Below are 18,260 nucleotides of genomic sequence, written 5' to 3'. Positions count from 1 at the left end.
TCTATCATGTAGTAGCTTCCTCCTTCTATTGTATAGTTTGTTTATGGCTGGGGTCCACCAGACAGGATGTCTGCCTTTGGAGGACTGGGTCTTGGTTTTATTTGGGATTGCATGATCCATACATTCCTGAAGGTGTTCATAGAATGCGTTTATAAAGGATTCTGCGGTCTGGGCCATATTTTCCACAGGCCCGGGGGCTTTGAAGGATTCCACCTTGGTTTTGAGGAGTGTGAAATTTGCTTTAGAGAAGTTTTTCACTGTGGTTTTCAGGGCAGGGGGTGGAGTCGGGATGTGAATATCCAGTGAGATTAGTTTATGATCTGATCTTACCAGTGAGGGATACACTTCTGGTCTGGAGCATAGAGTCCCCATGTTGGTGATGATTAGGTCCAGTATGTTTTCCCCTCTTGTGGGAGTGGTAACAAGTTGTTCCATAGCATTTGAGTTTATAAATTCTAGGAACCTTTGGGCTAGGGTGCTGGAGCTAGAGTAATGCTCCCAGTCTATGTTTGGGTAGTTGAAGTCACCCAGTATATAATGGTGTTTGGAGAGACTTTCATATTTTCCAGTGTTCTCGGGAAGGCTAAGTGGGGTTCCTGGGTTTGGGAGGGTGGTCTGTAGCAGGCTATAAACTGGAAGGCAGTTTTACCCACTGTTAGTTGCACATGGATAGTCTCTGATGCTTTGTGCTGTGCCACCAACCTGGAGGTGTGGGTATCTTTGACGAATATTGATACTCCCCCTCCTTTTGTGGTACGTCCAAGTTTTGGGGCCGAAAAGCATGGTATGAGGTATAACCTGGTAGTGCTGGGGTGCTCTCGGGAGCCTTGAACCAGGTTTCTGTTTCTGCACAGATATCAATGTTCTCCATGCTAAGGAGAGTTTCGAGTGTGTGCATCTTGAGGTTTAGACTTCTGGCATTGAGTAGCATTACTCTTAGTTTCTTATCCCTTGTGATACCTATGGAGGTGGGTTTGTCTTTTGAGCCTTGCCTAAAAAAGGCACTATGGGGGTAGCAAGAGCCTTTGCCAATATCCGAAAGCCCAGGGGTGACAGGTGCAAGCCATCCCTAGCGAAGCATCGTGGCTTGTCGAACATGTCATCCCAGGCTGACAGGCATTGGATCCCCTTTGAATGACACCAATACTTAAGCCAATTGTTGAAATTGATCATCTTGTCTTCATATTGTGGCATCATTCTTGGTGAGGGTAAGATGCTACTCAAGGTCAGGGTCATACCAGCCTGGGCTACATGCTCAGAGAGCTCCTCTATGTCTCTTTTCATGTAGTCCAGGGAGGTACGTCTCAGGTCATTCACACCAGCATGGACAATGACTGAGTCATATTTGTACTTGCCTTGGAGTGACCTGAGTGCTTGTGTTATGTGGCGGATCCTAGCGCCCGACAGGCAGCTCACCGTGACCTTCTCCTTGTTCAGCCTGTTGAGCGGGACGTCAAAGATACAGTCACCAATTACAAGTGTATCATGTGTGTTGTTTAGCCTTAAGGGCTGTGACTGTTCGGCACACTGGCTTTGTGAGCTATGTGTTGCACGTGTTTTGTTTTGGGGTAGCGGTTGCTTGGGTGTCTGCTTTGGAGGTCTCTGCTGCTTAGGCAGATTTTTATTTAGAGCCTCCGAGTATGTTTTTGTGTGTTTATGTGTTTGGTTTGCTGTCGTGGTAGGTCTATGTGAGACTGGAATTGTAGTGAGTGTGGTTTCCTTCTCCTCCTGACTGGTTTCGCCAATACTGAGTTGAGAGAGCTTAGCCTCCAGTATGGCTATATGGTTGCATCTCTCACATGTGTTGGAATTTGTTGGGAGGAGGAGAGGGTTGTCTGTGTACATGAGGCAGTTGTAACATTGCCTCAAGATTCCCAGATTCACCAGCTGGAACGGAGAGGAGATTGACAACTGACCTTTGGACATGCTAGAATACTATTGGGAATTCCTTTATAATTGAAAAAAAAGGGCCAATGGGGAACGAGGTACTCAAGGGGAGTTTGTGAGGGTGTAGTGCTTTTAATATTTTAGTGCTGACTTATATAATTGTTTTAGTGTGCAAGTGCCAGGTAACTTAAATGCAATGTGTTTCAGGTAACTTAAATGCAACAACGACAAACAGTAACTTTCTTTCAAGTGAAACAAGGAAATAAGTACAGTAAGCAATGCAGATATCACTAGGGATCCACAGAAGCACTGAAAAGCCGTGTTTTAGGTGGAATTAGCGTTTCAGGGAAATAACAAGCAAACAAACAAGCAGCATACAAATAAATCTAGATTCAGCAGGCCTGGATCTAGTCTATGCTACAGCAAACAAGGTGTACCAATTTCAGTAAGAAGCAGTTCAAATATGCAGGCACTATAAGCCTTTAACCAGAAATTCCCAGCTCAGAAGGGCAGAGTCCAGCCTCTCCTTCCACAAGAGTGCAGACCACGAACCCTTTTAATGTAAAATAACTGGCCTGAAGCCCAAGTGCTTAAACCAGAATTAATACACTTTTAGAATAACAGACACTGAGCCATCAATCAGCAGTTCCCAACTTAGAAGGATGTAAGCTACCTGTTCTGCCACTGCAGTGCAGACCACAAACCTTCTTAATGAAAACAACTGGTGTGAAGCCCAAGTGCTTAAACCAGAATTAATACACTTTTAGAATAACAGACACTGAGCCCTCAATCAGCAGTTCCCAACTTAGAAGGATGTAAGCTACCTGTCCTGCCACCACAGTGCAGGCCACAAACCTTCCTAATGTAAAACAACTGGTCTGAAGCCCAAGTGCTTAAACTAAAAGGCTTAGAATGAGTTACACCAAGCAGTAATAAATACAACTGAGTACTTTTAAGATGACGCAAAAGCAAAATAAAGCAGGAAGAAACACAAATACAGTAAAAGCAGAGTGAGCAAATGAGATGGGCCCAGGAGTTACAGGACAGAAACAAGTGCAAATGCAGGCCTTCAAATCAGAAAGTTGAGAGAGATGGAAGACCGCCCAAAAGGCCAATAACTACAAATTCTGGGCCAGAACCACTCCTTATGTGGTAGACAGGTTACCTAGTGCTTACCCCTCCCACTGATAAGCTAGAAGGCTTCCCTCCACAACAGAAAGGCTTGGGGGCTCAGAAGCTTACAAATAGTCCTGGATACAGCAAATCTGTATCTGGAACACTAATTACAGGAAAGGTAGGAAACAGGCTTACAATTTTTTTTTTCAGAAAAGTAGCAAAAACAGTAGTAAAAACAATTCACATGCAGTGCAAGCTGGCACACTTGAGTATGTAGCAATATTAGTCCACACACAGTTTGAAAAAATGTAATTAAATTAAAAAGGACTAATAGCAAGTGCAGAAAGGGTTTATTAGGTAGAATGCAGTAAAGAGATGGGACTGGGGGAGTGTCCTAGACCAAATCTACAGTGGGGCGGGCACTGCAAAAGCCACCAAATTTAAACTACTACCAGAACACGGAGGGGGGGGTGGGGAAAAGTTTCAACAGAGATGTGAGGAATCAGAGTGCAAATTATAAAACCCAAAAAATATATACTGATCTCTGTATATTTGCAGAACAATAAGACAACAGATATATAAGCAACAATTTAGCTCTATAATACAGAAGAATATACTCAGCTCTATATATTTGCAGAAAGTCTTGTAAGGCTGTTCCACTTTAAATGCAGACTGCTGCTATTAACAGTTCAAATTAAGGGAACCTTGAGTTAACAACACACAAGCAATAGAAACCACAATGGGGGGGGGGGGGGAGTTTCAACAGAGATGTGAGGAATCAGAGTGCAAATTATAAAACCAAAAAATATATACTGATCTCTGTATATTTGCAGAACACTAAGACAACAGATATCTAAGCAACAATTTAGCTCTATAATACAGAATAATACAGAAGAATATACTCAGCTCTATATATTTGCAGAAAGTCTTGTAAGGCTGTTCCACTTTAAATGCAGACTGCTGCTATTAACAGTTCAAATTAAGGGAACCTTGAGTTAAGAACACAGAAGCAATAGAAACCACAATGAGGGGGGGGGGAGAAAGTTTCAACAGAGATGTGAGGAATCAAAGTGCAAATTATAAAACCCAAAAAATATATACTGATCTCTGTATATTTGCAGAATACTAAGACAACAGATATCTAAGCAACAATTTAGCTCTATAATACAGAATAATACAGAAAAATATACTCAGCTCTATATATTTGCAGAAAATCTTGTAAGGCTGTTCCACTTTAAATGCAGACTGCTGCTGTTAACATGTTCAATCTATGACAAGGTAGCAATATTTATGTCCCTGAATTCAAAAAATTCTCACAGAACAGAACAAATACAATCAAGTTCCTGATCTAAAACAGAAAAAAGTAGATTCACCTTACCTGAGCCTCAGTGATTGGTCACTCACTGTTCAAATGGAACCCGCCTTCAGTCGTAGATCAGAAAAGTGGCTGGCCTCTTTTGCACGACAATTCAGCCGGAGGTCTTTCAATGAAGAAGATCTGATGTGGTATCTTCCCTGCGCAGTTTCATGCCACCTGGCCCATCTGATCCCAGGCTAAACGAGGGTTTCCGGCTCCAAAGTACCAAAAAATGTTAGAGAAAAATACTTTAAAAAGACCAAAAGCATAAGGTTCAGTTTAGGTATCTTTATTCTTGTGCAAGGAGACAAAAAATGCAGTTACAGAGTTTGTCTGACTAAATCAGGAAGTGTCACAGTTATTATACCTTTCTTTCAAGACATTGCCCACTACGACTGATGTAGCAGATCACCAGTTCACAATTCTGTTATTTTACAGATATTACTCACATTTCTAGCTGACTCTTCAAAGTTTAAAAAAGATTTTTTTTAGTAAACAGGATGGCCTTGATGACCACCGGTCAATTATAACTTTCTTGCTATGTGATGTTACAAGTCTAGGTACTATGGCTAATTCAAGCACAATGCAAGTACAGATTTCTGAAGCAGTCTATTGTTCATAATATCTAACTATCTTGCAGCTTGTGCACTTTTTCATTAGCACGAACAGAGCTTATTGTCTATAATGAATGGATCTACAGAAATTATTATTATTCTCCTTTTAATTTCCTGACCTAGCAGAAAATCACCTGCTTTCCAATACATTTCCAAGGCATAAACATGTATTTTGCTGTGCTAGCAAACTAGGTCAGAGTGCATCTTGCAGTGTCAGAAAGCACAATTTCAGAAAAGCACATTTTCAGTCTCAAATAAGACTAATGGTGCATATAGAATAAAAACGTGTTAATCTCCCCTTATTAAAATAAGCATTGCACACATATGTTAATACATATTTTTCTAACAGGTACCCTCTCTGTACAAACATACACAACAAATTATGGACTTCACTGATGAAATTCTCCTCATCTGAAATGATTCTGCTGAGTTGTATGATTTGTCCATGAACCAAGTTCAACTTCATGAACCTTGGATGTCCACTATCGAAGTGGAGAAAGTTGTTAGTTTAAGTCTTTTTTCTGTACACCGTACTAGTTAATTTCTTCTCTTTGGTGTACATAGTGATATCTAAATCCAGGAAGTGCACATTCATGCCTACTTCACTTTTCACAAAGTTGAGACCAAGTGGATGTTTGTTGACATCTTCCAAAAATAGATCTAATTCATCAGTAGACCCATACCATATGAATACCAAATCATCAATGAATCTCTTATAGAAAGAAACAAATTTGAATCTTTCTAACTTGGTCAGAAAGGATAACTCCCGCCAACTTAAAACTAAGTTGGCGAAGGCTGGTGCAACTTTCACACCCATAGCCACCCCACAAGTTTGGCAATAAATCTTACCATCAAATAAAAAGAAGTTGTTCCTTAAGACTATGTCCAATAACAAACAAATAGACTGGACCATGACATCCCCATAAGTAGTGTATTCTAACAAAAAGTTTTTAACTGCTTCCATCCCCATTTTGTGATCTATAGAAGTGTATAAAGACACTACATTGTCTGTTACTAAACAGGTCTCTGTACCTTTAAATATGTAATGTTTCAAAAGATCAAGAAACTGCCATGAATCCTTTAGAAAGTGTGGAGTTTTAGCCACCAATGGATTTAACAAATAGTCCAAATAACACAAAATGTTATTTGAGCTACTGAAGGGTGACTGTTTTATATTGGATCAAATGAGTTTGAGTAAATTTACTGATGACATAAATGTTGGAGGTGTGATGACAATTTTAGTAAACCTTCAGTGTTTGCAAAATTATTTGGGTAAGCTGACTGCTTAGGTACAACAAAAGGGTATGACATTCAGTAATAAATGTTCAGCTATCCATGTGGTGCCACTAATTATTGATACCCTTATCTCTATCTGCTCTGCAGTCAACCAAATTCAGGACTTGGGGATTATTGTTGACTTATCTGTCTCATCTGACCTTCATTTGAATAATGCTATTACATGAAATGTTATGGTTTATTAAAGAACATTTTTAGGACTTTTACATCTGGGGAAGAACTGTAACAGTTAAGTTATTCTCAGCTTTTATTCACCCAAATACTGTGGCTCTTTCTGTGTGCTGAGGATATCAGATTGTGAAGCTTAACAGAATTCAAAGGAAATTTACTAGACATATAGTTGGATGCTAACCTTTGCCATATACAAAGTACCTTCAATATTTATCATTTCATTTAATAGCTTAGTAATTGTTGAGCCAGTTTGATATTGATATATAAACACACCAAATATTAAGTCTTTTCAGCTGTTCTACATATTGATTTTATTGACCATAAACTAAATACTAGAAATAACTACTTACTAAGTTCACTTATCAAATATTAGGTCCATATTAGTACCATAGCTTTTGGTCATGGCAGACCAATACCTGGCACTTTGCACCTTGGGCTTGTCTGAAACTGTTGCCTCAGAAACCACTTTATAATTGATTGTACATATAATCATATTTACTGGATTCTATGATGTTTGCTTATTTTGTTAGTGATAATGCACACCATGGAAATATCATCTGATGGTGCTGTTTGTTTTCCTCATCTTTCCACAGTACCGTCAGAGATGTTCGAGAGCATTGCTACACAAGGCTGGTTCATCGGGTTGATCAGCGCCATAGTCCTGCTTATTCTTGTTCTCCTCATCATCTGTTTCATCAAGCGCAACAAAGGTGGAAAATATTCAGGTACATTGCAATAACTGCTGAGTAAACCTGGCTGAGGGACACCAAAGGCATTTGTTTCAGCAGCAGTGGAAAGTATTGTACATGAATAAGTCTGTGGTTTTGTTTTATGCATAATCTAGGAATAACCTGCAAACTGAGTAAGTTTAAGTGTGACAGTGTTGGGAATGTGCACAGGCTAGAAGGATGTGCAGGTAATAATGAGGCTTTGATGATATGGTCAGCGTATGTATGATGACTGACATAACTCATAGGTGGGACCATTTATTTCATATGAGAATGAGAAAATTTGATTATTTAGAGAAGGAGGGTGGACAAGATATAAAGGTTCCTTTCAGCCAAAACACGTTTACATAAAAATAAATCATATAGAAAAACATAATATTCAACATCATAGTACTGTCTTCATAGCTAGATGCTACCACCAATAAATTACTTGCATAAAACCCACCGGCCAAAGTTTGTCCCATCATAAGAATTAAATCTGCGAAACAAGTGTGTAGCCAGTACTTCAGTCCATTACTAGAGAGAATACTTCTAATAGGAAGGAAGGATTAAACAGTTAAGGCAAGGTACTCAAAGGTCTTAAAGCAAAGTTTTGAGCTTTGGGGGATAGAGAGGTTGCCATTTGGCATGCTTCTTATCACTGTAAAGGGTGAAGTGGAGGTGGGATTTCCTGTGTATGGCACCAGTGTACAGTGTGCAGGGAATAGGCCAAGGGTTTTAAAGACATATTTGTCACATACTTGACATGTAATGTGCTACGATTATAAGAGTTTAATATGGGATGTGAGTCATGTTAAAGGTGGGGTTCAGCACTTGTGAGTTTAATGAAACTTAATGAACTTGATTAAAGAAACAGCAGCTCTGTGTTTTTTAATCCTCCATGCCTTGTTCTGAAATATTAAGTAACAAAGTATCATTCATAATAAATCTGACATGGTATCAGGATAGTGGATGAGTTGAGTTCTTCAGCTTCAGCTTAAATTGTATTTTAGGTTGTGCAAAAGAAGCTCTAACTAAAGTGAGAGCATAAAAGGCACAAAATATTAATGAAAAAAAAAAGAAATAATCCAGCTATAAAAACTAAAAGTAAACATTGGGTAAAATCAACCAGAAGCAAAAGCCCCAAACCTTAAATATAAAGTAAAATCAGGTAAGTGTCAATAAGCCATCACGGAAACACCAGGAGGTACAGCAAAATTACCATTGATCCAGGTCTGTATAATAAAAGCCAGATCGATGTCAAGCAAATGGCAAGAAATAACCTCCTGATAGTTGCATAATGATCTGACATTAGTGCTTTAACTCCTCAGGGTGTGTCCCAATTACTTGTTACTGATGGAGACACTGTACCTTGGGTACCACTTGTAGAAAATGTTAGTGTTTCACTCCAGAGAAGCAGCAGTGAAAACCAGTGGCTCACCAAGGGAACAAATAGTAAATATATATAGATAAATAAAGTGAATGCATCTAGGAATATGTCCATGTTGACCAACCACAGCAGGCCACTACAGTGTGCCTCGGAGGTGAAAGTTGGCAAAAGACAGGTATGAAGAAATAAAAAGGTAAAAAATCTTAAAATGGCCAACTTGTCTTGCTGAATAAAAATAGTGCAGCAGTAATACTCATAGTTAAAATAAAATAAGTTATATCAACATTAAGGGCAATCATCCATATCTACTGAAGAGACAATTATTAGCAAAAAAAAATGACATTACCTAACTTAGCCAAACTAAAAGCTATATACCAAAGACCAAGCCTGGCTGAAACAGTAGCAATAAAATAATTTATTATAATGTAAGTGCTTCCATGCTCAAGAACAAGCACTTCATCAGACAAAATATGCTAAAATGCAGAGTCATTAACATCCAAAGAATTACACAAGTAATGTAGCAATTTGCGATCTTTCAATAAAGGTTTTAAAGATAAACAACCATTCAGGCCAGGAAACCTGTGTACCTGCAAGGTAGTAATCCATTTACTCTCAGCCTTTCCAACCTTATTAGATAAAGCGCCTCCTCTAATACTATTAGTTTAATTTTGCAGTACTAAAAAACTAAAACTATGATCATTAAAATCAGCCACATGTCTATATAAGACACTGGTAACATCTTTCTTCCTTATATATCCAATATGTTCCAAAAGACATTCCCTCAAAGACCTACAGGTCTTCCCACATAGAAAGAAAGTTGCATGTTGAGCAATTGGCATACAACCTTGGAGTAATTATGAAACCATTTACTGGATGAACAAATACTTTACAATCAGAAATAAATGAACAGGCCATGTGTTCACGACATAGATATGTAACCTTTCTATTAGAAACCTGTGTAAAATTCTTACCACGATGATAGCATAGTCGTCTATTAAAAGACAAACTATTCTTAAAACAAAACTTTGGTTTAGTGCCAACAATTTCACCTATCTTCTCATCTGATACAAGAATTGGCTAGTTCCTAGGTATAATACCACATATTTTGGTGACATCAATAGTATGGGTCAATATAGATCTATGTCTATTATCTCTTCCTATATTCCTCTTAGGGCATACATTATGTAAGGTACTTGAAAAATATGGCTTAACAGTATTCTTCCTAGCTTCTAACATAGCATCACTTGAAGCAAAATCATATTCAGAATATCCTCTACCCAATAATTCATGACGTAGATCATCCAAAGCTTGATGAAACAAACTATCATCAGCATGCAACCTCAACATTCTGAAAGCTTGACCCTTAACAATATTATTAAACAGATATCCAGGGTGCATATGTGTACAATGCTGAAGGGTATGCCTTCTACAGGACTTCCTATAAACACTCATCTCTAACATGTCCATTTCACCTTTATATAAATGAACATCTAATAAATCAATAGCATCAAAAGCCGTGTGTTTAATAAACCTAAGATAATTTGTGGTACTTTCAAGGTATGAAATAAACTGATCTAATAAACAAGTAGGACCATCCCACAACAGGAAGATATCATCCATGCATCTTTTGAAATATTTCACATACGATGAAAAAGTATGTCCTCCCACTAAATGACAAGGGATGGCAAAATCCTCAAAAATGTAGGTCATAGTCATACCTAGAGCATTGTCCAATATATTATTAGTATAAAAACTCTCCATCCATAATGTCCATGATGTTAAGTAAAGTCATAATTTTAAGGCTAAGGCTGGAAGGCAAAAAGGTCGTGACCAAAAACAACATAAGAGAAAAGGAAGTGCTAAAAGATCTAAGCAACTGGCAGTTACTCCAGCAAAGAAGTCATATGACTACCCAACCCTCTCAGCTTCACTGTGTTTATCTAACTTCCAAGATACTGTTCCTTGATACAACAAGAGACCCTCTCCTGTGGTCTGAACAATAACTAATATAGGTAAGACTACACCCTCACTTCAGTGTAAATGTTGAAGAAAATAACAAGGTAATGTGGAGGGTTGAATGGCAGTTAGTTTCAGTGCCAATAAATATGGCATCAAGTCACAATAAGCCATGGACAACAAAAATGAGTAAACATACTTGCCATTCAGAATCACTGGTATAACAGGCATAGGTTGTTGTAGATGTCCTGGTAATAATATTCAATATAGCAATATAAAAAAACAAACCAACAAGACAGTACAATGCAGCATAAATGGTGTAGTAAAAAAGGTCTTAGTCAAGGACTCCAATATTATTAATGAAATACAAGCAAGTTACAAATAAAGACTGCACAGATAGGCTAGGCAGCTAAGAGCACCACCATCAGGTTTCCTTCCTGTGGACTCCCACAAGGAAAGGTGAACCAGAGAATGTCCTTTTGTTCATTTCCTGCCTCTCACCAGTTCCCCTTATATGGGATCAAAAATAGTCCTTTATTTTCTCATTTGAGAAAGGGAACGTCAAAAAGTTCATTCTAGCTATGTGTGCAGTTCTACTCTGCTATAGAAGATGTTTGTCATTGTTCACCTCAGAAAAGAGCAGCCGAGAGAGAGAACTGAATGAGAAAACTTATTCTTCATAAGTACTTCCTAAATATTCTTTACCAAAAAATTCACAGCAGTGATTCAGTTTTGTGCAGAGAAGTCTGGCATTCACAGTTAATTTGAAAATCTGTATTTTCAATTAGGTTAGTGCACTTATCTCTGTTTTCATTTTGGTGAAGACTTTTTCCTTCATTTCTTGGCATAATATGGTATTCTTATAACCACCAAGAACTCTGAAGGTACAGAAAAACCTGTTAAAAATGGAAAGTCTTAGAGCCAGAGTCTTGACCTATGACACACTTTGAGTGGACTTGCTGATAAGTCAGAAACATCCAGTCTGTCATTTTTTTTTTTACATCACAGGTGAGAAAGCTGCAAAAGTTATTTAGAACCTTTTCTTTGAAGGAATACAAGAGAAACAATTAATCAGTACTGGAAGGTAGCCAAAGAAGAATTGACCCTAGGTCAGAAATATGTTTTTCACCAATCTGTGTGTCCAATAAAATATCGATGCATATGTTTCTGAGCTGGGACACAAAGAACATGATTGTTAGTTTAGACGACCTATGGCACCATGACAATCTAAACAAACAAAGAGATGACTGATTTATTGATTGATTGACTGACATTTGATTCCCAGGAAAGTCCGACTGGGTAAATGCACATTTTCAGCTGAGACCCAGGGAGAAACATTCCACTGTATTACAAGAACATTTTCAGAACAATTATTTTACAATCTTCAAAAAAAAAAATACAATAAGCAGCTACAGTTTAAATAATTAAACCAAACTGGACATAATGTGAAAAGACTGGTTAAGAATAGATGCAAAGTATATGCCAATAATTTAATATTTACAGATATTTTAGCCACTTTATAGAGAAATTAAAGGTACATTAGTATAATGCAAACATAAATTGCAATACAGAGTGAGAAAAAAAAACAGGCTTATGGTATATTTAGATAGTCAGGGAAGAGAAATAGATTGAAGTAAAGACGTGAGTGAAGAACGGAGAGAAGGAGGTTTAAGGTATGAATATGTACTAGTTCATATTTAAGAATATAGTTAATCCTGTGCTTGAGAAGGAACCAAGACAGCATACCCAGTGCCAAAAAAAGTTCAGCTGCCTGTCACATGCAGCAGGTCATCTAAAAATAAACCAAATATATGAACCCTAAATGAATATCAACCAGTAATCCAAATATTATGAAAAAATAACAGAGATAGCACATAAAACACATATGAGTGTATTAATTACTATAACCAACAGTATCACAAAACATTCTCTGAGGTAAATGCACCACTATAGTGAAATAAGCAAATGAAAACAGCAGGAATAATCCAAACAGTGGTAGTGACCATGCAACTCACACAAAAAATATGTAAATCAACAGAAGCAGTCCTTGAAATAAAATTGTTCTTTATTGTGCACACTGGTAGGTGCTTTTGGATAAAGCTTCGTCAGACCAAAATCAAGATACCACATTGCATTTCTCTCATTTCTATTATATATTCTCCAGCCAATCAGAACATTGGACTAATCATCTCAACTTTCAAAAATATAAAGAGACAGCATCACTTATTCAAAAATAGATAGTAAACCCCTAGATAAAACTCTAAATGTAATATACCTCATCAAAATGAAAGTAAAGAATTAACAGCAATAAAAGTACTAAAATATCAGCTGTTATTAAGTGAAAAATTACATTAAAAAAAAAAAATATATATATATATATATATATATATATATATATATCAAAAATGTATACCAAAAATATATACAACGCATAAGCATCTGTCAAAGTTAAAACACAAGCATGCATAAATTCACTATTGTTGTAAACATATAGAATCTTTTCAAATATGTATATATAAGTGAAAAGCATGCATACAAATGTAAATAAATACCATAGTGAAAACGCCAATATGGATAAACCTGTTATTGCAATAATATGCCACATTTATAAAATGTGTGATACTAACTATCACAACTTTAATAAAACAGTATGTACAAAAACATATATTTATATACAGGATTTCAACCCATGTGCAGCCTCCTGGCCTTGAGGAAGGGCTTCAATGCGGCTCTTTCATTCAGTCCTTTGCCGCTGTCAGCCCTTAACCTCAAAATCCATTTCACTTCCCTTCCCTCAGTGCAGTTCTTAATATCTCCTCCCTGAGCATGTGGACTTACTGTGTCAATGCCCATAAATCTAAAGGCATGATTTTCTCCTGTCATACAAGTATGTTTTGCAAGTGCATTAGTGAGTAATCCCACTCTTATACCATATAACTGTCCTCTTATTCTATGCCTGAACATCCTGTTGGTCTTTCCAACATAGAAAGGCCGACAGATGTCACAGACAGCAAGATCAACCACGTGTTGGGTGGCACAACCTGCTACAACAGAGAATCTGTAACATTTTCCTGTATCAGGATGAATGAACCTTCCACTAGGATCTATGTACTCACAAAAGTTACTCTGTGATATGAGACAGCACCTGCACCCACCTCATGTTCTTTCCTATCGAATGGTTGACAGAGAATCCTCTTAAGGTTCAATTTATTTTTGAACCTAAACTTGGGTCGATCACCCACAATGTCCCTAATATCAGAATTAGTGGTAAGGACCCCCCAATGCATTTCAGTAACCTAACAGATCTTCCTATTATCCATAGTGTAAACATTGTTATCCTAATCTCAGAATCGTGTGTCCAGTTACTATCTATTTCCTCATGTTCTATCCTATCAGAGAAAAAAGGGCTTGCTCTCCCTAATCTGAGAGAATCTGTATGTTGCAGTCCTTACTGTACTTCATCTTGACTATATCCCCTCTTTGTAAACCTTTGTTGCAGAGCACTAAGCTTGAAACGACAACTCCCATCAGAGGCATTAAGACGAGATACACGCATCCCTTGTCTTTTCACCACATTTTTAAAAATATATTGTTGGTGTATGCTGCACCTATGAAACAGAGTATTTCTATGACATTTCTTCCTGTGGACACCAGTATTAATGAGACCATTATCTAACCTCTCAATATAGACATCCAGATACTTAATCCTACTAGAGGATGAGGCCATAGTCAATTTCAAAAATCGATCATTCCATTCATATTCATGACAAATTGATCCAACTGTGCAGCACCCCGTGTCCAGATGAAAAAAACGTCATCCACAAAACAACAATAGAAGGGAATGCATCTCTTAAAGGCATCCATAGGGAACAATGTATCCTCTTACCACAATACCAGGAACATGTTGGCATAGCTGTTGGCACATAAGGTGCCCATAGCTATGCCATTCCATTGTAAATATATCACCTGGTCAAAAAGGAATACATTGTTCTCAAGGATAACCTCACAGAATAGACAGATAAGATCTATATGTCTTTCCCCATACTCACTATGTCTGCTCAGATATAGTTTCACTGAATCAATGCCTGCCATATTGGGAATGATAGTGAATAAGGACTGCACGTCTAGGGTTATAAAAACAAAATTTATATCTACTGCCAATCCACTGGTAAAGCTGTATAAATCCAACAAAAATAGTTTGGTGTCCTTCAAAATCACTATATTTGTGTCAAGCAGCGGACGTGAAAACCTTTCCATATATAATGAGAAAGGCTTGGTGCGCCACCCCCTACCGGACACAGTCAGTCTCATGGGGGGGGGGGGATGTCATTCTCATCTTTGTTAATTGTTGGTAATCCTTGTATAGCTGGTAATGTGGGATATTCGACATCACGGAACTTACATAGATCTACAGTTAACTGGTTGCTCTTGACCATGTCATCTAACATCAAACTAATCCTATATCTAAGAACATCCACTTCGTTCATACTGATAACAGAATAATTCCTGACATCACTCAGTATAACTTCCATCGAATGTTGATATTTATCCCTATCCATAATTACCACCGGCCCACCTCTGTCGGCTAGCCTGATAATTATGGTATTGTCTTCCTGCAATCTTTTCAAAGATTTTCGCTCCTTAAAATTCAAATTGTACTTATTCCTATACTTATTATTATGCTTATTATCAAAGCATTTGTATAGGTCATCCTCCACTAATTTATAAAAGGCTTCTACCAGTGGATGGTACTTAGGTGTGTGCAAACTTGGTCTCTTGAACTATCTATCCTTGATCATGCACATTTCCACCAAATTCTAATTTCAACATACTTCTGCTAAACACTTTAACATCAATTAGAACATCAGCAACATTACCATAACATTTGGGAATAAAGTTCAATCCTTTATTCAAGACGGAGCATTCATCATTGTCCAAAACACGTTTAGAAATGTTCCAAACTAAACAATCCCAGTCTGGTTCCACATCTTTTTTCAGGGAACAGTTGGATTGCCTCTCGGCTGAATATTTCCGTTTCTGTCTCCCTCGACTGATTGATCGTGTTCTCCTCATCCCCCTCACTATAGAAATAGGTAAAGGGAACTGAAGAAAACCCCTGATGTCACAATTTCCATTCTCTACACTTGTGCTGGCCATCACAATCTGATTAATCCTTGGCCGTACATCTGGTTGAATTAGGCCCTCATTCCCTATAACTAACCGCTGAGGACCCGTGTTCTTGGTATCTCAAATATCAGTTGTTACAGTCTCTACCATACTAGCTGTATTCTCAGCGATAATCACAGTTTGTATTTTCTGCAAACTAGTCACATTCCCATTATCCCCTGAGTTAGCATCATTCAATCTCAGTTCAGTGTTAACTCAGGATAAAGTGTTGCCATCATTAACCTGGCTTTGACGTTTATCCATCTCCCTTATCCTTGGCCAGGTACGGCCAAAGACTAATCGGGTTGTGATGGCCAGCACAAGTGCAAAGAATGGAAATTGTGATGTCAGGGGTTTTCCTCAGTTCCCTTTACCCATTTCTGTAGAGAGGGGGAAGAGGAGAACACGAACAATCAGTCGAGGGAGACAGAAACGCAAATATTCGGCCGAGAGGCAGTACAACCGCTCCCTGAAAAAGATGTGGAATCAGATTGGGATTGTTTAGTTTGGAACATTTCTAAACATGTTTTGGACAATGATGAATGCTCCGTCTTGAATAAAGGATTGAACTTTATTCCCAAATGTTATAGTAATGTTACTGATGTTCTAATTGATGTTAAAGTGTTTAGCAGAAGTATACACACACGGCTGGAACCTCCAAATGAACGTAATAAGAAAAACCAGAAAGTCCCAGGAGAAAGATCAGTTGAACACTTTATTCACATAAAATAAAATAAACGCTGTTAACACCATGCGTTTTCGTCTCATAGACTTCATCAGATTTACCATGTGACTTACTCTTAATACTTTATATATACATTTAAATCAATGCAGAACCAATCAAATTTCATCCTTTGTAATGACCATTTATAGTTTATAAAACCGTGACATCTACTCACTTTAAAATATAAATAACTTTGACCTACTCTAATGAATGTACTTCTTGTACTTATAAAAAATTGATAAATAACTTTGTCTAACTTTATTGTTTGCTATTGTGTACTTCTGTTGAAATTTAAAACCATTTGTAAAACCATTTTGTAGTTAATATTTAAAACATTTAAAATGCTAGTGATAGAATTCATGTATATTCCATGAAAAAAAGAAAGAATAACTCTGCCACCTAGTGGCTGAATCCATTTTTACTAGTTAATTTTTTGCTGCTTTTAATTTTAATAGGGGTTTAATGGATATGTATTCGTTCAGTCCTGGGACTTTGTTGGCTTGCAAGTGTACCTGCCACCACAACTCTTTGTAGCCAACCATTTCTTCCCAAGGACCTCCTCTTAGATCTTTCTTTATTTGATCCAACACAAAAAATTTATACTTAAAATTTTTACATGTTAATGAATGCCTATAAAGTGCATTAGTTTCCTTACTACTTCTTATGTCGTACATGTGTTCAGATATTCTTTTTCAGAGATATTTCGGTTTTTCCGACATAAAAAGAGGTGCATTCTGTACATATGACCAAATATACTAACCCTTGCGATTCGCAATTATAGTACCCCTTGCTTTTTAACCAGGTACCTCTACTTTCTAAAAATATCTTTTCTTCATTAAGTACAGAATCGCATTGCCTGCACCTACCACATTTATATGTGCCTAATTTCAGTGAGTTGGATCTATCCCCCTTCCTATAATTATTATTTGTCTCTAAAATACTTTTGATGTTCCTAGAATTTTTGTATATTACCCTGGGCGTCATATTTGGTAACCCTTTTAAATCAGTCAATGCCTTGAATTTGTCCCATTCCTTTTGAAATATCTCCTTTACTTTAATATTCAAAGCATTGTATTCTAATACCAATCCATGTTGGTAGTTGGGTGAACCATTTGTTAAGTAACTTTTCTTGTTTTGTTCAACTTCCTTGTCCCCTTTTATTGGTCTGAATCTTCCTTTTCTTCCCAGCATTACCTCTTTTCTTATTTCATCAATGAATGATTTTGGGTAACCTCTTTCAAGGAACATTATTTCTAATCTATCACATTCTTCTGTGAATTCTGAATCCTCACTGGTCATCCTTGAACCCCTTACTATTTGCCCCTTGACCAAATTCTTCTTACAATGACTGGGGTGGCTGCTTTCATAGTGTAAGAATGAGTTTACGTAGGTTTCCTTCCTGTATACTCTAGTTTCAAATGTATTACCTTTTTTCATAATCTCATCATCTAAATAAGAAATATTTTCATGGGAAATGTTGTGGGTGAACCTTAAAAAAGAGGTTGTTTCCCCCAAGTATTTGATAAATTCTTCTAATTCGTTTAAATTACCTTTCCAAAAAATTATAATGTCGTCAAGGAAACGTCTGTACATCTTACAATGCCCGTAGTATTCTGTCTGAAAGATGTATTTCTCTTCCCAATTTGCCAGGACCAAGTTTGCAAAGGTAGGTGCACAGGCTGCCCCCATCGCTACCCCCTGAACTTGTTGAAAATATTCCCCATTATGGGTCAGAAAGTTGTTCCTTAGTATGAGGTCCATTAAGCCTGTGCACACTATCTTGTCTTCTTGTGTCAAAATCTGGTCCTTAAATATTTCCTCCTCAAACATTTTAGTCCCTTCATCATATGGTATGGATCCAAAAAGGTCCACCACA

General features: G+C 37.4%; 1 protein-coding gene across 5 annotated transcripts in view; it reads left to right on the top strand.

Annotated features, from left to right (window-relative positions):
- L1CAM (L1 cell adhesion molecule) overlaps positions 1 to 18,260 on the top strand; it is a 2,005,704-nt gene that overhangs the window by 1,881,866 nt on the left and 105,578 nt on the right. For all 5 annotated transcript variants that reach the window (XM_044080361.1, XM_044080360.1, XM_044080358.1 and 2 more), the window contains one exon: positions 7,035 to 7,166. In XM_044080361.1, coding sequence (XP_043936296.1) covers positions 7,035 to 7,166 — 132 coding nt within the window. The remainder of the gene's footprint in view (positions 1 to 7,034; positions 7,167 to 18,260) is intronic.

This window comes from Protopterus annectens, chromosome 8.part0, assembly GCF_019279795.1.
Source record: "Protopterus annectens isolate FY-2018-M chromosome 8.part0, PAN1.0, whole genome shotgun sequence".
Lineage (NCBI taxonomy): Eukaryota > Metazoa > Chordata > Ceratodontiformes > Protopteridae > Protopterus > Protopterus annectens.
This window is presented reverse-complemented; position numbering and strand designations above follow the sequence as displayed.